The 23758-nt window shown below is 46.5% G+C and overlaps 2 protein-coding genes across 4 annotated transcripts in view; one reads left to right on the top strand and one right to left on the bottom strand.

Annotated features, from left to right (window-relative positions):
- The window catches only part of BARHL1 (BarH like homeobox 1), a 21726-nt gene extending 14819 nt beyond the window's left edge, over window positions 1-6907 (top strand). The window contains exon 3 of the mRNA XM_020794932.3: window positions 4765-6907. Coding sequence (XP_020650591.2) covers window positions 4765-5059 — 295 coding nt within the window. The 3' untranslated portion in view covers window positions 5060-6907. The remainder of the gene's footprint in view (window positions 1-4764) is intronic.
- A 3351-nt stretch (window positions 6908-10258) lies between these two features.
- DDX31 (DEAD-box helicase 31) overlaps window positions 10259-23758 on the bottom strand; it is a 38959-nt gene continuing 25459 nt past the window's right edge. For 2 of the 3 annotated variants that reach the window (XM_072984918.2, XM_078382800.1), the window contains exons 19-21: window positions 21108-21219; window positions 17460-17628; window positions 10259-11662 (exon numbers count right to left, since the gene is read on the bottom strand). In XM_072984918.2, coding sequence (XP_072841019.2) covers window positions 11515-11662; window positions 17460-17628; window positions 21108-21219 — 429 coding nt within the window. In that variant the 3' untranslated portion in view covers window positions 10259-11514. The remainder of the gene's footprint in view (window positions 11663-17459; window positions 17629-21107; window positions 21220-23758) is intronic. The other variant, XR_013539679.1, reaches the window with a different exon arrangement.

A 23758-nucleotide genomic window follows, 5' to 3' on the forward strand; every position in this document is an offset into this window, starting at 1 on the left:
CTAAAATCATATTCTTGGTCTGGCAGCCCCCTTGCTATTTCAAGTCTGATTTCACTGGTGATTTTTTCCCCTTTTCTGGCTCCATCATCATCGATTGGCCCTCAGCCAAAATCCATGTGGTCTTATGGACCAAGAACTGGATTAGGACTCAAGAGGTCTGGATTCGAATCCCCACTCGGCCATGGAAACTCATTGGAGGTGGGGAAATTGGTCAAATCACTCCGTAAAGATCTAACTTACCTTGTAAGCCCTGCGAAGCGATAAAGGATATCAAGACCTCCATATCTGCGAGGGATTGATTCCAAACTTATCCTACCCACCCCCTGCAGAAGCTGAAAAACGTGAATTATAGCAAATGCAGTTTTAATAGTGAACACTATACTATGGTCTCTGATCCCCCTCTAGTGGCCAGTTTTGGTAACTTCACCTTTACAAATATTTATTTCTGGAGTTTTTCTTTTAATAGTTTTAATATTTACAGACTGTGAATAAGTGAATCCGTGGATACTGAACTACGGATAAAGGAGTCCTACTGTAATGTATAGTTTAGAGTCTAGATCACAAGAGTAAGTTATAGCTGCATCCTCTATTTAGCTATACACACATGTAGACAACCTACTAAATTTTAATTTTTTTCCGATGTGCTTTTGGTAATGCTTAAACTACACTTTAAATTTCACTAATCTCAAACTCTGTTTCTTTTTTAATGAAAATTGTGGGCCATCCTGGCCAACTGGGGTGGGGAGGGGCCCACAAGTACCTCACAGTGGTGCCGTTTGCAAAAATACACATGGGCGCACACATAAACACAATATGTGGTCTTAGCAAGATTTAAAGCAAACGAAGTAATTAAATCCATGGCTTTAGGTTGGCACTCCTTCCTTCCTTCCATTTAGTGACACTGCATGTTTTGTGTTAAATCTCCACCCGTCAACTGCATTTATTTATTCCCAGACGTTTGATTCTGCACAACACCCTGTATTTTCAGAGATTTGAGAATATTTCAGACTTGAATGAGAAGCAACATTAAAAAAATAAACTAGAAAGGATGAAGAGAGAAAACAGAGGTGGGGGGGCATGGAGCTTTTTTTGGGAGGGGTCAAACCCACCCATTTTCCAGCTAAACACACAACAGCACATAACACGCCACTCCATTAATAATAAATACCAATTACTGCTTCGGGCATCAATAATTAACAGCAGTTACAGTAATTACACAATTATTATTATGACGATGAATAATTTAGGCAGGAAAATAGGTCTTGAAGCACTTCGGCGGCAGAAGGGAAAATTGGAGGGGGGATTGATTTGAGGTGGCGGGCCGGCCCGAGATTGAGCCCAGCCCCCCCTCCACACCCCCAACGAGACCACCCACCCCCCAGTCTCAGCTTGGCTGCTTCGTTATGATGTGCCATCAGGTCGCTTCTGAGTGATGACTATCTTACAACTTTATGACCTCCAAAGAAGTCCTACCAGGAAAACACCCCTGGACAGGTTTTGTAAGCTCAAAACCTAAACAGACCTGGTCCTTTCATTGAGTCAGACCATCTCACATCCAGATCCTCCTCTTCTCCTGCTGCATTCTCCTAGCATTCTCATCAAATCGTAGAATAATTGAGTTGTAAATCCAAAACCCCAACTGATTTAAACGAGCACTTAATTCCAATGTTGTTGCTTAGTGGGTTTAAGCAGAAAGGTAGCAACTTCCCTTTCTGTGAACCTCCATTTTAGCTATCCCAGACACCAGCCCCTCTAATGTAGAGATGTCTTGGAGGTGGAGGTTCTTCTTGAACTCCCATAGTTTTAAATCTATGGGGGGAGGGACACTGTTTCCTCAGGGATCATGCTAGGTGAACTACCTGATTTTTCTAATTCCTTTTTATGCAAGTAAATGGGTCATTTATGCACCTGTTGCAACAACATCTTAATCCCCTTTCACGTTTTGTCATATCAGGACAAAAGACATCTTCTTGACCTGCTCGATTTCCCACAACCAAATCTGCATAACTCTCAGGGAAGGAAGTAGACTCGTTCCTTTCAAGTTAAGAGTTACAGTCAAAGTGTCACTTTTGGGGCTGCTTTGATATGCCCCCTGATAAAAGATAGGCATAGAATTGTCCTCTCCTTTCTCCCTCTTTTGTTTCAAGTGTTCAGTAACAGGAGCTAAGCTGAAGGTGTGAATTGTCCTTTTACATGCTGACACATTGAAGTGTCCATTAACTGAATTCCATGTTTCATATTCCCCACTTCATCCATGAACTGTTTGATATCTCAGTGGCTTAGATCTCTGTCTGCAAAGCCAGAGGTTCCGAGTTCGATCCCTCCCCCCCCGGACCTCCTTGACAAGGGCTGGACTCGATGATCTTATAGGGTCCCTTCTAACTCTGCCGTTCTCAGATCATTGTCTTCGCAGCTCCTAACAATGTGTCAGGAAGCATAATGGCTAAAGCAAAGCTCACATATCCTGTCTGATCCTTCTGAACTCTCACAACAACCCTGTAAAGTAGGCTCAGTGTGAAGTATGTTGACTGGACAAAAGCTGCGTGAGCATCAAGAAATGTGTGGTATATTTACATGCTATGACACTGATGCATTAATAATGACATCATTGTCTCCTATGGATTGTAAGCAAACTATACGTACACTAGCTTTCTCTAAACTGATGCCTTCTTATAATTCCCATCAGACTGGGGATGCCCATCGATGATGAAGCCTATCGTCCATCACACTTAGAGGGCCCTAGTTTGGGAAAACCCAGCCTGAATCAACATAAAAAACCCCATACATTGTCGTTGTGTTATGTGCCCCCAAGTTGCTTCTGACTTCTTGCAACCCCATGAATGAGGGATCTGCAGAATGTCGTGTCCTCGGATGCTCTGCTCAGTTCTTGTAAAGTCAACCCTGTGGCTTCCTTTTTTGGAGTCAATCGCTCTCCTATTAGATCTTCCTCTTTTCCTGCTGCTTTCCACCCTTCCCACGATCATGGTCTTTTCCAGGGATTCCTGCCTTCTTGTGAGGTGCCCAAAGTAGGTCAGTCTCCATCTCATCATTTTTTTGCCTCCAGAGAGAGTTCAGGCTGGATTTGATCTAGGACCCCCTTGTTGGTCTTCCTGGCAGTCCCAGGGCATCCCCAAAGCTCTCCTCCCGCACTACACTCCTTTATATCACGTCTTGTACACAACAGCCATAGCTTTCCTTACATATGTATCTCACCTGTCACAAATCACGTGGCATTTGTCTAATGCCAGAACAGCCGTCGGATCCTTGATACACCTGCATTTAATGAGATCTCAACACAAGCATCCTAGCATGGAGGGTGGGGGAGCGAGGATGATGACAACCGCCATGTGTGACGGCAGGCCTTGGCAGAGTGCATCTTTACGCCAGGAGTGGCAAAGCTCATGTTACATTGATGATAATTCTGTGTTGATCGGGGAGCGCTGCCGTGTTGAACAGAAACCAGGGAAGCGTTTACACTTGTCCATTTCCGACTCATTTCCCCAGGCGTAAGGTTGAACTTCAGGCGAACATGTCGCTTTTAATACTGAAGGCAGCCTTTACTTGCCCCGGGGGGGGGCAGGGAGGAGAGAGAGCATAAACCGAGTTTGGTTAGATCTCAATTTGAAAAGACCTGATCTGATTTGAAAAGGTAAAAGCCGATCATTTAGAATATTGGTTATACCACATGGGAGGGGAGGAAGGGGGGGGGAAAGCTTTTCCGGTTGAGAAATGCTGCTTCGATCAGAAATATCTCCTCTTCGCTTCGTAGGGGAGCAACATAAGAGGAGAAATTCCTAAATATGGCTCAACGGCCAGAGGTGGTCAGGGTGTGGAGATAGGATGGTATTTTTCAAAGACTTGGAAGGTTGGCCTACAGAGGAGAGGGCAGGATCCGTTCTCGATCATCCCAGAGTGCAGGAGACGTCATTATGGGCTCGAGCGACAGGAAGCCAGATTTCGAAGGAATATCAGGAAAAACTTCTCAATTGTTAGAGCTGTACGATGATGGAAGTAGGGACCTCGGGAGGGGATGAGTGCTCCAACATTGGAGGCATTCCAGTGGACTACTATCTGTCTGACTTGCTTTGATTGGGATCCGTGCCTTGAGCAGGGGGTTGGACTGGATGGCCTTTGAGGCCCCCTTCCGACTCCATGATTCTAGGATTCCCTCTTCCACAACCCCATCAGTAAAGTGTATTCCAGCCACCGAATTTTGGAGACCATATCGTCCAACCCGCTGCTCTTCAAGCAGAGCCTGCAAAGGTTTCTAATGTCCTAATGCTTTCTACTCCGACTCCCATCATTCACCAGCCACCATGCCCATGGTGCTGGCTATGGTAATTGTGAGCGTCGTAGTACAGGCTGCTGAATTTCACCAGCTCTGTCAGCATCTATAACAACATTTGTGCGAAATGGCCAGACACTACGCCCAGAAGATGGGAAGGGTCAACCCCTTCTAAGTATTCCCAATTCTTAAATACAGTATATATTTCTAGGATTTTTCTTTTAATGTTTTTCATATTTCCAAACGGTGGGCGAAGTGAACCAGCAGATACCGAATCCGCGGATAAGGGAGTACTGCTGTATGTTTCTTGCGTTGCTAGAGGTTGGGTGCTCAATTCCCCCACCCCCCGGGTCTCCTTGGAAGGGGCTGGACCTGGTGATCCAGAGGGCCTCTTGCAGTTCAGAGATGATGATGATGATGATGATGCTCTTGCTCTCTTGATTGGTTGACTGATGGCTCTCTGTCCTCCACCCCCGCAGGACCAAGTGGAAAAGGCAGACGGCGGTGGGGCTGGAGCTGCTGGCCGAAGCCGGGAATTACTCAGCCCTGCAACGGATGTTCCCCTCGCCCTACTTCTACCCGCAGAGCCTGGTCTCGAACCTGGACCCTGGGGCCGCCCTGTATCTCTACCGCGGGCCCAGCGCCCCCCCGCCGGCTCTCCAGAGGCCGCTGGTGCCCCGGATCCTCATCCACGGACTGCAAGGGGGCAGCGAGCCCCCGCCACCCTTGCCCCCGCTGGCCGGAGTCCTTCCCCGGGCGGCTCAGCCCCGGTGAGAGCGCCCCGGGACGTCCGGAACCCCAGAGGTGCAGGCGGAAAACGTGGAGACGCCGTTTTCCGCGGATCCATCCCTCTCTTCTCGCCCAGCCAGCCAGCCAAACCGACAGAATCTGGATTGACTCTTAAAAGGGGGGGGAGGGGAAGGAAAGGAGAGCCGATCCGGCTTGGCCATCAAACACGCGTCAGGGCGCCTTCACACGACTGCGCCCTTATAAATATATATAAAATTCACCAGAAGAAGACAGGCTGGAGGCCACCAACGACATTGCTTACTAGACGGGCAATTAGTCCCGTTTGCCAAATGGGCGACTTTGGGGGAGAGGCTGGATTACAAATCCCATCGTGCGCCCTCCAGGTTGGCTGGACGATATACAGGGAGCCCTTACGCCCCTGTCCGAGGGACGTGCCTGATGGGTCGTCCGATCCACCCCGAAGGGGCTCCTCTTGGTCAATGCTTCCTTTGATGATGATCATCCTAGGAAAGGCCCGAATTCCGTACAAGATAAATTGATGCTTTTTTATCACTCTCATGAAGGTGTGAAATCCTTTGGCCACAACACGAAACTCTTGTTTCTCTCTGTGTGTATCTCTCACCCATCCTGCAGCCCCTTCTTGTTTAGCTGATGAGAGATAAGAATCCAGCGCCTTAGAGTGTACAGTATGATGCTCGTATCTGGGGGAGAAATGTTCCAACCCCCCTCGCAGATGCTGAAAAATGTGGATTATAGCGAACGCTGTTGATAGCAAATGCTATACATAGCATAGTCTCTGGCTCCCTCTGCTAGTCATTTCTGGTAAATTCATTTTTAGAAATATGCATTTCTGGGATTTTTCTTTTTAAATATTTTTAATATTTTTGGACCGTGGACAAGTGAATCAGTGGATACTGATCTGGTGGATAAGGGGGTCCTACTGCTCTTGGAGCTAAGAGAAAGTAGGTGGAGCTGAATTAAAAAGCAAATAAGACCCTCATATCCATGGGTTCAGTAGTTTCATCCGCAGTTTCACCTATCTGTGGCCAGCAAATATTAAAAAATATTAAAAGAAAAAACTAGAAAGACATATTTTTGCAATCTATTTACCAGAACTGCCCATTAGATGGAGCCAGAGGCCATACTATGTATTCTTCTTGTTGAAGAATATGCTCTCTTACCCCATCTAGTGGTGTGTTCTGGTAACACATGGTGAAAATACGTAATTTCTGGATTTTTTTCTTTTACCATGCAATGTCTTCCATTTTCTATTATCCACGGTTTCCAGTATCCACAGGGGAGCTTGCAACCAATCCCCCAAGGATATGGGGGTCCTACTGTACAGATTCAGAGAAATAATGTTGTTCTTTTTTCTCTGTTCCAAAAATTAGCGGCAGCCGGATCTGTGGCCTTTGTACGAATCGTGGCCCTGATAACTCCAAACCTTTTCGAGGTGCAGAAATTAAATATTTTATGCATTTCTACCTGAAAAAAAGGATTTCCTCTATCCCAGGTAACCAAATAACACCAAGCCCCAGCCCACGGACGATGCGCGCCTAGCACGAGGAGGTACCCTTTCATGCTAAACCAAGGATTTTCAAAAGTATGTAACTTAAAGAAAAAGAGGGTGTTTTTCCCCCCTCTCTTTCCTGTAAATACCGTGTGCATAAATGTATATGAATTATTTATTGGTGAACCCTGAGGGCGTATTTGTGTATGTGAGTCTTGTAAGTCTGTATATCTGTGGAATTCTTTTCCAGGACTTTGCAAGGAAGAAAAGGATTCTGCTTTAGAAGAGATCAGAAGAAGAAGAAGAAAAAAACAAACTCTCTCTCTTTTTTAAATGTGGAAATAAACTTCTTTATAAACAGATCGCGTCACTCCGAAGCCTTCTTCCACCTCCACCCGCCGTTGCTGCGGGCTCTGAGCATCAAAACCCGCTAGAAAGCAAAAATAAATAAATAAATAAATAAAAATAAAGGTGGGGGCCAGGAAGTAATTATAATCTTTGCCAGAGAAAAAATACGTTTACGAGATACTAGTTTCTCTCCTTTCAGCGATGGTTAGGTCGCATCTTGAGTCCTGTGTCTCAGTTCTGGACTTGAAGGATGCTGACAAACTGGAGCCAGTCCAGAGGAGAGAAATCAGGATGATGATCAGAGGACTGGAAACCAAGCCCTCGGAGGAAACTGGGAGGAAGAACTGGGCAAGTTTAGCCCGGATAAAAGAAGACTGAAAGGAGATAGGACAGCTCTCCTCAAAGACTTGAAAGGTAGCCATAAAGAGGAAGGGCAGGATCCGTTCTCCATCATCCGAGAGTGCAGGACACCTCGTCATCGGCTCAAGAGACAGATTTAGGCTGAATATCAGGAAAAAAAACTTCTCAACTGTTCAAATAGTATGACAACAGAACCTCAGGAGGTGATGAGCGCTCCAGCGCTGGAGACCTTCAAGAGAAAAATTGGACAACCCTCCATCTGATCTGCTTTGACTTGGGTGCCTGCCTTGAGCAAGGGGGGGTCAGTCTGGATGGCCTTAGGGACCCCTTCCGACTTCATTATTCTATGGTTTTGGGACGTTCAAAGGAATTAACAGCCACTCTCTTGGGAACAGATTTTGTGAATGAGAATTACAGTTAACAAAATCACAGGAAAGATGTAGTAAATAGTTTTATTCGGTGTGTTGCCTGCATAATTCACTTGTAAACTGCCCAAGAGAGGGCTTTAGGAGCCTGGAACTGCGGCCTCTGAGCATTTGCTGCCTGAGACATTCCCCTCATTCTGAGTCCCATGGGGAGGGAGAGAAAGGGGGACATAAAGGGAGACTTGGAGATCACACAGGTTGCGAGTTCGAATCCCCATCGGCCTCCTGGGAGAAGAGCCAGCCTGGGTAGCCTTGGGGATGCTGCACCATTCCCAAGGTCGCCCCCTAGAGGAAGGGTAAAGCACGTCTGAATATTTCTCTGCCTGGAAAAGGGTCACCATAAGTGAGAGTTTACTTGATGGTACGTGATGATGATTAAGCAGTGACACTGAATATCGCCCAGAGCTGTCAAAAGAGGGGAAAGCTGGAAGGGGTTGGTTTGCAAGCTTTTGGGTTGGCCTTCAGCCTTGGGGGGGAGGTCTGTGCCTCCCCTCCCCAAATAATGACCCTCTGCTCCTCGGCACCCAAAAAGTCGGGAGGTGACCCGGGCGAAGCAGAAGGAAGATGGGGCCGGCCTTTGCTACGAGATGCAAACCCCCTCCCCGCCAAGCTCGGATGAATTAATTCACTTCTCTTTCCTTCTGCCTAGCAGATCTCGGCCGTCAACGAATCGGTTTGGCAAAATTAAAGGGGGTGGCTTTTAATAAGGGGGAAAGGGAGCCGGTGTGTGTGTGTGTTTGGTGGCAGTGGGGAGGGGAGGATGATTGAAAGAAAGCAAAAAAAAAAAAAAACAGAGAAGGAATGTGTCACTCGTCTGCTTTCGGGCTAGCTTCTCCCCAGCAGCTGGTCACCGGGAGAGCCAAAGAGTCAGTAGCTCCCCATCTTGAGAAGATGACAGATGGGTTGCGAAGCTTAGAGTTTTTTTTTTTAATTTTAAGAGCGCCAGACCCACAAGCTGCCTCCCCCCCATCTCTCTCTCTCTCTCTCTCCCTTCTCCCGAGCCTTCGGCTGATCTCCCACCCACCCAAAACCGGCTGTTTAAAAAAAGATCAGCCTTCACACACACAAAAAAACATGGGCTGAGCAAGAGATGTGAATTTTAAAAAGGGGGAAAGTGACCGCAAGGTCATCCGGGGTGAAAAAGGGGGCAAAGACAGACAGCGTCCGAGGACCCATGGAAATGTTTTTGCATTGGGGGGGCAGGGATGTTAGTAAAGGCTTTGGATCAGAGTCCCTATTAAAAATGAAACTTTTCCCCCCACAAAAAAAGGGAAAGAGGATCGGCGGGTTCCGACGAGTGGCGAAACCGAGTCCGCAAAATTGAGAAACAAAATTCCAAGTCGCATCGCCGGTGTGACTTCAGCCCGACTTGACCCTGACCCCCGGGACTTGAGTTTTCATCCTGAAATTTGGGGACACGAGAGAGAAATCTGGGTTCAGTCGGCTTGACGAGGTGCGGGATGCACGCAGGACGTGTCACACGATGAGACGTCTGGAACTTCAAATGTGCTCAAAACATTGATTTCAAAGTGTCTTCCGTCCCTTTTGGGGAAGGGTTGAAATACCTGGTGCATTAAAATATATATTCATTCTTCCTTCCTCCTCTTGTTTATATATTTTCCTTCCTTCCACCTTGAACCAGTGATGGAGACTTGCTTTCTGGCAAGTAGGACGATGTCAAAGATCATATTGAATCCAAAATCTATCCATTCCACGCCCCCCTCCGTGCCCTGTCTGATCAGATTGCTTTTCCAAATGGAACTATCTTCCACTGGAAATCAAACAGGCCTCCCTCCTTACAGATCTAGAGAAGATGATGAAAGATCAAACTGTTTAAGGACCCCTTTGACAACATCTTCGGGTAATCTGAGAGACCCGGAAATTTGTAACAATGCTATTCTACTAATGTACGTTTTTTTCCATTATGTCACATTTCATGTCATTTCAGTTGCCAGTTATCCATCTGTCTCCGATTGCATGGGAATGCTTCACGGTCCCCGTTTATTTATTTTTGTCGGTTGCTTGTTTTACCTAAGGATAAAAAAACTATCCTCAGTTGTGTTCCCTCTAAGCTGGGTGGTCTATAAGATCAATTGATCAATCAATTAATCAATCAATCAATCAAGGCAAGGGGGCTATGCATGAGCTTGGAAGGGCTTTTTAAAAAAATACTACACTTAGTGTATGATTATTTTATTACATTATTTATATATTATTTTATTAATGGCTAGAGCAACAGGCCAGCGGTAGTTCGTTCTGCTGGACGTCACTGGGAAAAGCACAGTTTCTGCCTAACGACGTGCCCGCCCCCCAACTGGAAGGAGGAAAGGAGAGAGTGTGGTAAATCCCCTGCATGTGTGAGTGTGTAAGAAGGGTGTTGGGAAGGAGGATTGTCCGCAGCTCAGGTTTAATGAAGTGAGAAAGTAGTCTCTTTCGGCTGGATGGCAAACAAAACGCACTCCCCCCGCGCGCTCCCCGAAACAAAGGCCCCCTCTTTCCAAAGACCGACATGGATTGACTTAAACCCGAGGGATAAGTGCTTTAAATTAATCTCATTGCCTAAGAATGAGGCCAAACAAAACTCTTTTAAGATCATATTAAAAATCTATCAAAGGAACAACTTGCGCTTTTCATTTCGAAAAGGAGAAAGAGAGAGAGGTTAAAAAAAAAGAAGAAAAAGATTTTCTCGCTGTCGCCGTCTTTCCTTATGTTTACACAGCCAGAAATGCAAATTAAAGACATTCTGTGCTATTTAATTGTTCTTGTACCTCCCAACCAATGCCACCTTGCACGCTAATGAACGACAACCCTTTCAAACAAGTCAGGGGTGGGTGGGGAGAAAATAGCAAGATTAAAAATTTGTCCCTTACGGAGGGACTTCTGGGCTCCAGATCTCACCAGGCCAAAAGAGAAGTTGAAAAAAACCCACTGCTGTTATTCTCTCTGTATCTATAGATCGAAACATATGCAGATTGATTGACAGATAAATGAGGTCTCTGGCTATGGAGCCCGAAGTTGGGGGTTCAATTCCCCCACGGGGCCTCCTTGGCAGGGGCTAGACTGGATGATCTTATAGGGTCCCTTTCCAGCTCTGCCGTTCTAAGATAATAAAACCAGATGCCTCTTAAAGGACGGCCAACAAAACTGGACGGAAACAGGGCTTTTCCAGTTCTACGATTTTGCAACCGAACACACACCGGTGTGCGACTCTATGGCCGAAATCCTGAACTGCAACTCCCAGAAGCCTTCACCACAACATGGGCTGGCTGGGGATTCTGGGAGTTGCAGTCCCAAGAACCCACAGGTATCCCCCAAGATGGGGAGCCACTGTCTTACCCCGTGATGACCAATTCAGTCCAAAAGTAGCTTTACAGACTTCACCATGCCTAGTATGGATCATGACGTTGCTTGGCAAACGGTGCTTGGCCATCGTCCAGCAAAGAAGTTGCTTGGCCACCGTTCACCAAAGGAACAGAAGAAACCGTTGCACCCCGAAGCAGGAAAAACCTCTAAAAGATGCAAATATTCAAATGAATCCTCTCTCGATCTTTTATTTACGGGGTTACGGGTTTCCCCCAGTCCACTTCGCCCAACACCGATTTCTTCTCCAAGGCCACCAGACTGGACAGCCTAGCCCACGTTCTGTTGCCGCTGTCTAATTCACAAATATTTGAGGTTGAGCTCTTTATCCCCAGAATCCCCTTCATTCGTAGCAGTTTATTCCAAATTTTTGAAGTTCGGAAGGGAACGGGGGGGGGGGGGAACACAGTTTTTAAATTGCATCTTCAGATCGCAAGAAGCTGGATCTCTCTGTTCCTACCCACAGCATCCGGAGGTCAGCTTGGGGTGCCCTGGATTCTGTCTTTTGCCACCTTCTTCTTCCGCTTGACCTTGGAAGGGGCACGATCCAAGCCGCTGGAATATTCAGACTGCAACATTTTGGCCAGGCGGCCCTTTCCATGGGGCTTCTTGAGAAGGTCATGCCTGGGCAAAAATAAAAAAAGAAAAAAGAAAAAGTAAGAAAGCAGAAATGAGAAACGACGGGTCAGTAAAAAAGGATTTTTAAAAAAAGGTTTGGGTTCTTCAAGGTGATGTAGCTGGGTTTTCTTCTGCCTTGCTTGCATTTCCCAAATGGGAATCGGAAAGCAGAGATGCTTGGAAAGAAATTTCACTCAAGTAGACACCATATTTTGGAGTCTCCTCTACCTGAAAAAGGGTCACCGTAAGTCAGAATTGACTTGGTGGCACATGATTATTAATTAGGCGGGAAGGGTTTCTATGACATGTCATCTTTTTTCCATCAACCTATGTTTGAGCTTATGGGTAGGATCGTACCTGTTTACACGTAACCCGGTGAGAAAGGCCAGATGACCCATAAACATTTTATTTATTGCTTTAAAATATTTTTACCCTACCTTTCTTCTTAAAAAGGGGCCCAGGGTTGCTTATGGGGTTTGAAGGCAGGCTGCAGAAAAAAGGTGAAATGTCATAGAAATCCTCCCCACCCCAGGCTATTATTATTATTAAATCAGAAAGACAGAGAAGCACAACAGACCTGATTCTGGCTCAGATGCTTCCCCCCCTCAAGCTGGCGATTTTTCTACTCACTGCCATCAAGTAACCGTCGCAACGCTTGCCCCTTCGAATCCGTGGTGCAAGCTTTCGAAAACGAGACGGCCATTTATCAGGGAAAACACTTTTCAACACAGATCAGCTTGTCAATCCATCTGACGCCAGCTCCTGCCGGCTCGCCCCATCCAGTGGCGGACGGTGCCAAGCGCCACGGCCGGGGTACCTTGGGCTTAATGCCACCCAAACACCTGCCTTCGTACCCTCGGAGCTGATGGTGCCATCTGTGGCCGACGCGTAGCACTACGGGGGGGGGGAGGTAGATGAAAGGGGCCCAGCACCGATTAAGGGAGCAACGGGCCTTCGAGCAACCCGGCCGATCTCTCCTCGGCCAGGAGATTTTAAAAAGGAAAGGTTCACGTCATCAGAGTCTTCCCAGGTCTGGACGAAGCATCCGGACCAGGGAGAAGGAAAACGGAGCAAACGCTGGGGGCAACGGTCCGGTCATCCCAGGCCACCACCCATGACTTCGTCTGAGTAAGCTCAGGGGGTCTACTCTGGAGCAGGATGTGGAAGAGGCCTGTTACCAAGGTCTCAGCGGTGTCTGGAGGCGCGAGGTTGCCCGTAAGCGGAATCGACACGGATTAACGCCACCTTTCGCTAGGATCAAAACAGGACCACCGTCTTCGGGGCCTGGCCGTCCATGTTCCTTCCTACCTCCATCAAACGGTCATTTTGCCCCCCAATCAGACGCTCTCTCTGGGTGTTTTGATTCCAAATCGCATTATTCTTGACCGTTTGGGATTCCTGCCCGGAGCAGGGGGGGGAGCTGGGCTCGACGGCCTTTATAGGTCCCCCACTTCCAACTCCATGATTCTACGAGGCTATGAAATTATCGAAGACCGAAAGGGGGAAATCAAAATCAGGAGAAGGAACAATGGGGAGAAAATGGTGGACATAACCGAGGGTCAACAGCTGCAGGGAGAGAAAAGCCGAACGCCACATTATTGATCTAGAAAACTTCCTGTTGAAACCTCTGGTGTCATACAAGCCCCTTCCGTCTTCCGTTAAACAACCCCTTCTCCTTGATTTGACACTTGGCCGGAAACGGCTATTTTCTTCGAAAAACAGATCTTTGGAGCGCTTGCCCGCTTCCACCCGTATAAAAAATCTCTCTCCACAGGCGAGCTTCCAGCTTTCCCGGCCGCTAATTAAGTGATATTAAGGAAGCCGTAAATGCCACAAGGAAATTGGCAGCCGAGCGGGCTTTTTACTGATGAAGAGATTGCTTTGTGGGGGGGGGGGACAAGATACAGCTGCAGCTTTGGCCGGGGAGGGCCTGGTTTGAACAGATACTTCACCAAAGGGGCTTTGCCACGGCCTGGAAGTAATGAGTAACCCACCAGTTACTTGTAACCAGCTTCTTTCCCCAGTAACAAAAGTATAAGGAAGTTACATTGAAAAAAGAGGGATAATTTGCAGGTAACTATAATTCTAGTTACTTGTATTCCTCTCATTATGCGCCGCCAACTTACGACAACTCTGTTCTCAACTGCCACGCTCAGCTCTTGCAAATGCAAATCCTGTGGCTTCCGTTAGGCAGTCATTCCATCTTATATTTGCCCTTCCTCTTTTCCTGTTGCATTCAACCTTGATAGTTACTTTGATAGTTCCCCATTAAATGACAGAGAAGGACTATCATTTTGTTCAAAGTCATACCCACTTACGGTAGGTATTGAAGGAGCAACCAGAACAACGACAGGATGTCTGCTTTTTATTACAAGCTAGTATCTTATAACTTTCAGATGCTTTTTAAAAGTAACTAAAAAAGCAACTATTTGATTTTGAAAAACAAAGAAAGTAACTTGTTTCTTTGTTTTCCCCCAGAACAATTAACTACAGTGGTAACTAACTCCTTCTAGAGACATTGTATAATTGTTGTTGTAATTTATTACTTTAAAAAAGTAACTTCCTTCTTCTGCCCTTCAACGCTGGTCAGAAAGAAAGCAATTTAGCTGCGTTGATGAGGCTACTAGACCACACCGGGGGGGGGGGGGGACCCACAACGAAAGGGCTCTCAAAAGGAGGCAGCCCAAGAAGTTTCCCACCAGAAACTTCTTGTGGTGCGGGAAGTAGTTCCAACTAAATCTTTTCTCGGGTATGAAAAGGGAACCGCCGCCCCAACACTGTAATATTCACGGGAGAGAGATATTTCTCAATGAACCTGATGATGAAGCTTCCGGACACCTTCTTCAAAACTTAAAAAGTAAAGCGGAGGCTGGGTATCAAGATTAGGGTCGCAGGTGCAAATTTTCGCTCTCCAGAAGTCTTGTCTTGAAAGCCCCTCTTTGGAGACTGGGCACAAACCGAACGATGAACACGGATAAACTGGGCTGATTCTGTGCATCTGGCAAGACCGAGGGGGTGGGGAACGACACAGGAGCAGCGAAATTCCCCCTCAGTTACGAATTGGGAAAACGAACCGCAAACCACTTTGGTATTTTCCCGAAGGTTCGTGGTTCGCCGCAAACCATCACGAATTGTGTTTTTTCCTCCCAGTTCGTCCCCATCTCTTCTCCTGTGAATGATAAAAAGCAGTAACTCTCCCATACTGGAAAGAAACAGAAGCCTAGCAGGGAGGGACTCCTACCCTGGCCATTCTTGTGGTTTATTCTTAAAACCCCGTGAGGTTCGTTCGGCCAAGATAAAAAAAAAACCTTTGCAGCTGATCAGGAACCTGAAGCCGAGTTAAAGAGCCCTTAGTCCGGAAATGTTATCCTGGCTGCTTTTAGATTACTGAAATCAGCTTCTTGGGACCCAGGCAAGGTGGGGAGGGAAGAGAAGGTTAAATCCTGCGGACACGCTGTAACCGGGAAAACAGGTTCTCACTCATCTCCGTCCAATTCTCGGCTTTTGCCACTTCGCTGGCATCAAATTTTTTTTGCATTAGGGGAAAGGCGGGGGTTGGGGGGACAGGGAAGGAATGAGCCCCCCCCTCGATGCGGGGAGATCGAGAAAGGGGGCGGAAGAGCCGTACGACGGCACGAACATTGTGAAAACACAGGGCACCATTGTCGCCGTCTGCTGTAATCCGGGGAGATGCTGGCGTCGGGCTATCTCTCTCTTTCCCCCCCCCCTCGTTCCCTGAAAGTCGAACTGAGACATCAAAAGAGGCCCCATACCATCTTACATGCTCTTTATCTGCTAATCAGGCTATTCTTTCGTAAATAAAGCCCCGTTAAATCCTCGGCTCACAGGGGCCTTCGGATTCTGCTCCCCATCTGCTGGCGAGGGTCAGCCGGCCGCCATAGCAGCCGGCAGGAAAAGCACAGCCTTTCCCTCGTGGGGTTCCCCGATGCAAAGCCCCCCCCCTGCGTGCGTACGCCCAGGACGATGTGGAGGAGGCCCCCCCCGCGCTTCCCTCCTCCCGTCTTAATTTCTGTTTTAATTTTCACTTTCTCATGCACACACACCGTGCCCCCCCCCGAGTTGTCAGCATCCGGTCATCCTCTAAAGGGGGGGTTCATAGCACGCCCCCTCCCGATTCCGTGCACAGACCGGGCTTTACCTGTCCCACCCCCCTAAAAAAAATAAGAGGGCCCAAGATAATAAGAGAGAGGAGGGAAATTAAACCTAAAATTGAAGGTTAAGAACACTGCAACGTAGAAGTTTTGCAAAGAATGATAAGAGAGAAAAGATGGAGCAGAAATTAAGAACGAAAAGTTAGAAACGGAGAAGGAGAAACGGACGGATGTGCTCTGTTGTTTTAAATGGGTTTTAATATAGACCTTAGTTCCCCCTTTTAATCTAATACTTGTTTAATTCTTTTTTTAAAATAAAATATTTGTATACTTACTGTTTTTTAACTTTTCAATGTTTTTTTAAAAAAAATGATGCAAGTCGCCTCGGGTTCTTTTTGGGGAGAAAGGCAGGACAGAAATATTTTGAATAAATGAGAATAAATAAAATGAGAAGGATTTCCGAGTTTGACTTTCGCCGAGTCGAAATCAAGACGGACGACGGAGCAGTAATGAGATAAACAAAGAATAAATAAATAAACGCAGAAGTATTTAAAAACAAACATAGGCCAACAACCCCAGGAATCTTTGAAAGATTAAGTATTTTTTTTTTTTTAAAATGGGCCTCGGAAGCCAGCAAGCAGGAAGGGCTTCTTGTCTGAACGTATTTCTTTATTTAAAGTATCTTCACCTGCCTTTCTCTTGAAAAAGGCAGCTTACGACCGTTAAATGACGATATTTAAAATGTAAAACCAGGGAGTATCCCAATATTTTTTAAAAAGAATTAAACATGTATTGTAATAAAAAAGTCAAAAAAATCTATTCTAAATAGGCAAACCTGAACGTCTCCACTTATAAGACCAATTTATTTTTAAAATCTTCTGTAAGCTGCTTGGAGGGTCAGCTTACAAAAGATTTTTTAATGGGGGAACCTAAAAAAGTCATAAATATTTTGAACTGAACAAGGGAAGGAAGGAGATGACAGTGTGGGAGAGGCAGCAACCGGTAAAACAAATGAAAATATATGATTTTGGTCTGCCATGACCTTTCTGAGGTCACTCTTGGTTTTAGAAAAGCCAACCCCCCCTGATCGACAAACTAAAACAAGCTTGGGGGGGGGGAGACACGGACAACATGCTGAAAGAGCATCTACGCCCCCTAGTGGAGGCAGAGGGTTCTGTAGTTTAAAATGAGGGAGAAAAATGAGTACAGACGGAGTACACGGGGGGAAATGCATGCCACGAAAGTGCCCCATTTTGCTCATCCCAGGACAGGAGGATCCCGTTAATCGTGGGATCAATATCTACTGATTCACTTATCCACGGTCTGAAACTATTTAAAAATATTAAAATAAAAAATATCCAAAAAAACCTTTTTTTCACACGTGTTACCAGAATCGGCCACTAGAGGGAGGGAGAGACTGTGCCAGGAAGACATAGTGAAAAATACATAGTATGGTCTCTGATACCCTCTAGTGGCCAGTTCTGGTAAAACATGTGCAAATATTTTTTTATTTTCTGCTGTTTTTCCTTATACCATGCTCTCTCAGACAGACATACAAACAGACAGACAGATAGATCACTACAGGGAGGGGACTTGGAACCAATCCCGAGCAGATATGGGGGTCCTACTGCATAGGTTAAAACCGACCGCTGTGTTATCAGGTCCCTGTAGTAAGCTCTATTGACCTCTACCTTTTCTGCTTCTTCCTCCGATCCGGGATGGTCGAGTCCCTGAGATTCCGAGGGGCGTCCCGGAGCCCGAAGCTCTTTGCCACATGACCCAGGTGGAGAGACCGGACGTGGAAGATGTGCTTCAGGCTGGCGGGGTACGTTGCGTATGACCGGATGAAGGACTGCAGAGCTGAAAAAAGAGGGAGAGAAAGAGAGAAGTCTTTAAAAAGAATGTAGTTAGCTCTGGAAATACGTCCATTTCCTCACCTGTGACATCTTGATCAAGGGCTTATTATACAATAGGGCCAGAGTATCTATGGGGGATCGCTTCCAAGACCCTTGTGGATGCCGAAACTTTGTTTTTATGATGCCTTTCTCCTAAGGCTCTACCACAAACAAATATAAAATTTATATCCAGTAGGATTCCCATTAGCTATAGGGGTCGGTTGGTTCCAAACCCCCTTCTCCCCCGTGGATGCTGAAAAACACCGATTACGGCAAACACTACTTTAAGAGCGAAGGCTATACACGGCGTGGTCCTCACCTCCCTCTCGTGGCCCTTTCCAAGAACTTAAGTTTTAGAAATACATTATTTCCAGGATTTTTCTTTTAACATTAACAGATGAGCGAATCAGCGGATACTGATTCCGTGGATAAGGGGTGCTTTTTAAAAAATTGGCTGTTTTATCCACTGTGAGCCGCCTTGGGTCCCCTATGGGCAGAAAGGCAGCAAATGAATAAGTCAGTAAGCCGATCACCTCCGTTCTCAGTGTCAAACGAGCGTTCCCCCATGCTCAGAAGGTAAAAGGATTTGGCGGTCGTCCTCTTTCAGACAGATCTCGGTGGAGTTCCTGTCTTTACCCTCCTCTCTTCTCAGACGTTCGCCTTCCCTCCTTCGCTCCGCCCGGCCTCTTTTGCCCTCCTTACCCCGAGCTACTAGACCGGCACGTTTGCCCAGGGCTTAAGCCTAATCTCTTGGCGGTGGCAGGAGATTGGGGTTTACGGAACAGTAATAAAAATGTCATTTTAGCGAGATCAGTTCCTGGAAGGAACCTGGGAATCCGTCAAAGCTCTGTTTGCCGAGCAAAGCGAACGCCATTTCCCAATCAATGAGGGAGTAGCAAAGGAGGGAACACGCATTGCAACACCTCTCCGGGTTTCACACCGTCAATTTTTGTTATTATTATTACTATTTTAAAAAAAGCTAGCTCTGCCTGGAGAGTCAAAGGAGCTTGTAGGGAGATCGGGGTGGGCTGGGGATAACAAGAGCCCAAGGGCTTTGAAAGGTAAGAAAAGGTTGGGTGCTTTAAAGGCCTAAGGTCCTAAGAGTCTCGGGCCCTCCCCGATACGTATTTCAACAAACAAGTTTCTAGTCCCTATTGACTATGGAGGACTCTGTTCTCCAGAGTCCGAGGCCATCGCTTTATCCACGACACAGGGAAGCGATAGCCATGCCATATATACGGGTGGTTTTTTTAAAAAGTCTTCCTTTTGAAGGTCTTACAGGCATTTGAATCCCCAAAGATTTTCAAACGAGGCACCGCCCTCTGATGGTTGGAAACGAACTCGGACCCAAGGAGTTTGGCGAAAGGAAGCGCAAAAACCAGGCGTCAAATCCCTATAAAGACGAACGACAATGGCGGAGTCTTTACGGCCTTCTTTTTGCACGACTCCACCGGAAACCCCAGGATGGAAAACAAATGGAGCATCCTCATTACTGCCATCATCCTCGTACGCTCCACCTCCTTTTCGGAACGAAAATACTTTCAATTCTAGGAATATCCTTTCTCCCTGTGGCCCCAACTGCCGCCGGTATATTAAATATAATCTATATCCTTTTAGGCGACTGAATCAGTATTATCTACCTAAGCTGTCCCAAACTTCTTTATAGGAGTTTTTTTTTCCAGGTGCCGAATCTCTCAAGATGGGCAGGTTAGGGGTTTAGCACCTTCAGTAGCTGCCAGGAAGTTCGGAAGAAAACCCGGAGTGGCAAATTTGCTGTTTATGCAAAGGGGGGGGGGTGAGGTGGAGCCTCCAGGTCCCATTGCACCTACATGGTGGGGCCTTTCCCAATGACACCCACATGGAGCTTGACTTGGAGAAGGAAGGAACAGTAGGTCAATCGCTTAATCTCAGAAGATCTTGCGCTGTAGAACGCCCACCACCCCAAACGTTTTCCCTGAGAGACCCTCACAGCTACCTAACCTAAGGAATAAAGAAAGGCAGGCAGGGGGACTGAGTCGTATTAAGAAACCAGTCCTTAGACGGTTCCATCTCTTTCTCTCTCTGCCAGGAGCGGGTCTTTTGTAAGGCTAACGGCTCTCAGTGGCCCATTCAAAACCTAGATATATTTCTACGGCCCGCTTCTAAAGAAATCCGGTGGCACGCCAGACAAGAAACGCAATCGGAGAATCAGATTGTCATTTCCCTTCTAATAGGGTGTGTGTGTGTGTGTATTTATCATTGCCAGGAATAGCCGTCCGGCTACACTTACAAGTTCTCGGTTTCGATCGATCCAGCTTCTAAAGAAACCCAGTAACAGCCCAGGCAAAATGCGGTTGGAAGAACCACAGGTTCAAACCCAAATTTTAGCCTTTCCGAACCAAGCTTTGATTATTATTTTTTTAAAGAAAAGATCCAAGCAGGAGAGGTGGGGTAGGGGGGTTTACCGGCAGCAGACAAACCATCTACGTTCTTTTCGGAAGCGGGCCAGGGATCCCCGAACCGGCGATCGGCGCAGAGGAGGTCCAAAAAAAACAAGGAGAGGAAGAGGTCAAGGAATACGGAAGAGCGCGAGCGAAAACGAACTGGGCATTTGGCACTGTTGCCGTTTGATTTCCTGCCATAAAAGCCCGCGCCAGCTGCCGTGTTAATTATTCACCAGCCTTGGCTTCGGCCGAGAAAGAAACGAAGGGAGGTTTATGGATGCCAGCCGGCGCCGGAGATGGGGCATACGCAGAGCGCAGAACAGGAAGGAAGGAAGAGAGAGTAAGCGGCTTCACGTGGAAGATAAAACGGAGAAGGAGGGGAAAAAACACACACAGAGAAAGAAGCAGCGTTTAGATAGTCATGAGAAACGCAGGCTATAATTTCCCCCCCATGGCTGCCATCTGAAGACGAAGAAGTGGCATTGTGCCCATCTTTATGAAAGCCACAATTGCATAAATGGTGGGTATCAATATGGGTTTGATCACGGACAGGCCGTTCCCCCCCCCCACGGCCCCACGTGTCACCGTCTGCCACAGGGATCCGCGCTGGGAGGAATCGGCCGGTCGGTTTCTCCCCACGCTTTCCTCTTCGGCTCATCCGGCCAAACATCACGAGGTTTTTGGACAGGAGAGAGGAGCAAGTTACCTTGTCTGGGCGGAAGAGATGGCACTGGACTCAAAAGGTGGGTATCTTTTTTTTAAAAACGGCAGGTTTCTAGACCTTATGATTGCCACAGGATATCCTCTGACTGATAGCGGGCCACCACCACAGAGGAAGAGTTTCAGGAGATGAAAAGTTGGAACACATATCCTTTGCTCATAGGACCAAAGTCAAGGGAATATAGAGCGCAAAATAATATAATGTATTTTACTATTCATGCCAGAGTTATATCCCATCATTTTGTCAAAAAACACATATCCAAAGCAAATTCCACGGTGCAAAATGGAAGTTTCTCCTCACCTTTTTTCGCCCACTGGACCATTTCGGGGGAAGAATGGACATAATTCTCGAATTCGGTCTGCAGAACGGTGGCTCTCCGATGCGCTTCCTGCGGGTCTGCGCTGTGGGCGTTCTAACCGCCGGGAGAAAGGAGAAAGGTGAGAAGCGGGAAGCCAAAACTGCAGAGATTTTCTAAAAGAAGGTGGGAAAGCCTCATCTAGGAATGCAAATATCAATTCCTTTACTAATGGCAATTTTACACCATCCATTATAGTCTAAAGCGGTATTTCCCTACCTCGGGACCTCCAGATGTTCTCGGACCATAACTCCCAGAAATCCCGGCCAGCACAGCAAGCAATGAAGGCCTCTGGGAGTTTTAGTCCACGAACATCTGGGGAATCCAAGGTTGGAAACCACTGCTTTACACTACAACGGTCCGTGTCCTTCATCACTGGCTAGACTGGTGAGGGTCAATGGGAGATGGAGTCAAGCAACATCTGGAGGGCTGAACTTGGCTCAACTCTTGTTTCCTGGCTTCTTGAATCCAAACAAACCTGGATCCTTAAGCCAGCTTTAAACCAAGATCTATATTTAGCTCATGTATCCTGGCTTGTTTGACTCCAAGGTCGCTGGGAAGTTCTGTAGGCTGTGCTTGCTGGGGTTTGTTCCCTGTGTAGTAACAGTCAGGGGTGTGTGAAAGCTCTTGCATATTATGGTTCCATAAGCCAGGATTCCAGGTTTAAAGTGATGTTTGGAATCAATCCGTAAGCCAGCATGGGAGAAAGCACACTTTGTCAATACACTTAATGGTTTTTAATGGGCTAGAATTCTACTGGAGACTTTCCCTTGAATAAAGGAAATCACTAAAGTCAAAGCAGCAAATGGCCACTGATTGATGGTGGGTTGGTTACGTCTTCTTCTCCTGCTGCCTTCCACCTTTCCCCGGCACGATGGATCTTTTCCAGACCATTCTCCCTTCTCAGGATGTGCCCAAAATAACGACCACCTCCGTTTGCTTCCTATAAATTCCCCATTCAGCCTCTGGGTCACGGCGTTTCGAATCGGTTTTTCCTCCTTTTAAAGTTCCCCTCCACGTTTTCTCTCCCGTGAAGGCGAAGCAGAAATATCACAAATGAATATCCTGTTAAAAGAAGCCGTATTCACTCCGTCGGCCCTACCCTGCAAGACTGTTGTAAGGATGTCAACGGAAGGAGTGAAGACCTGTGATTCACTATCTCAGAAATGAAAACACACACAACATCCTTGATCATACACACACACACACCTTCCAAGGTCCACTATGGCAGAGAAAGGGCATCGGGCATTTTAAACATATAATAAATGAGTCAAGTTTCTAGCTCCCTTCGTTCCCCTGTGCTTCTTCCGCTATGCCACTCTGATCCACCTTTTTTCTTTTGTTAAGCCTCCTGGGTTACACAGTGTCACCTTCCCACTTGTTATTTTTTATATATATTTTTTTAATATGAATGTGAAATTAAGCGAAGTTGCCCTTTCTCCCCGGTGGACAGAATCCTCTGTTATTAAAAAGTAAAGCACTTTAATAATGAAAAATTTTACCCACCCCACTCTTCCACACAGCCACCCCTTGCTTTCCCTTTCCCCGTGTTTTAACTGTTTAAAATTAATGAGAAGGGCAGAACGGTTGTCAAAGCCTTATTGAAAGCGGGCAGCAAAGGACCAAATAAACCCGAAAATCCCCCCAGAGTGTTAAATAAACAGAGATTCAGCCCCGACCAAATCCCTTGGTTGGTTATTGTATACATTCGGTATCGGGGCTCAGAAGAGAGGCAAGGCAGGGAAAGGTTTCAGAATTCCAATAACGGCCTGAAATTAAAGACAGCCCGGCGCAAATTCCAGGAGAAAATTAAAGAGACCTCAAACTTAAGTGACAGATGACTGGCTTCAATGCCACGACTATCTGGGGATTACCGATAATATGGCAATATATTACAAAGGACTTCTCGGCTTCCTCTCTCTCTCGCCGGCTCTCCCCTCCCTTTCCGCCTCACCACTGCGCTTCCCTACCTTTTAGGTTTCAAAATGAGCTCTCGCTCGCTTGCTTTTCTCCAATTCTCCAGGAAAAAAAAGGAAAAAAAGTAAAAATAAAGGGGGGAGACGGAAGATGGGAGAAAAGCATAAAAGGGGAAGAAGAAAAAAATAAACCCCAGTTTTGAAGAACGAAGGAAGCCAAAGAATTAAAAAGAAGAAGGATGATATGCATCAGGAGGTGGAGTTTTGGGGAGGAAACGGGGCTAAAGGTTAGGAAAAAAAGAGAACAAACAGCAGAAAATGAGTACAGAAGAAAAAATATCATATTAAAATATATGGTATGTGAATGCGCCACTAGCGCATGCCACACTTTTCTTGCTGAGCCTTCCACTCTTTCTCTCTTTTTATACTTCTTCTCTTCCCGCTATAGAGTGGTTTTATTTTTAAAAATGCACCCTAACTGCAGTTTTTGATCCCTGTCTGCTGGTCTGGGGGAAGGAAAAACAAAACTACATTTAAAAACTGATTCAGAAGTTGGAAAGGAAAGAAAACTACACAGAGAGCTAAGATTCTGGAGCGAAGTCTGGAACTAGAGATGAGGATTTTGTGAATCGTAGTGCGAAGACGGGGACATGTCGGAGTATTCTGGAAGTAGGCATCCA

Source organism: Pogona vitticeps, chromosome ZW-PAR (assembly GCF_051106095.1).
Source record: "Pogona vitticeps strain Pit_001003342236 chromosome ZW-PAR, PviZW2.1, whole genome shotgun sequence".
Taxonomy (NCBI): Eukaryota; Metazoa; Chordata; class Lepidosauria; order Squamata; family Agamidae; genus Pogona; species Pogona vitticeps.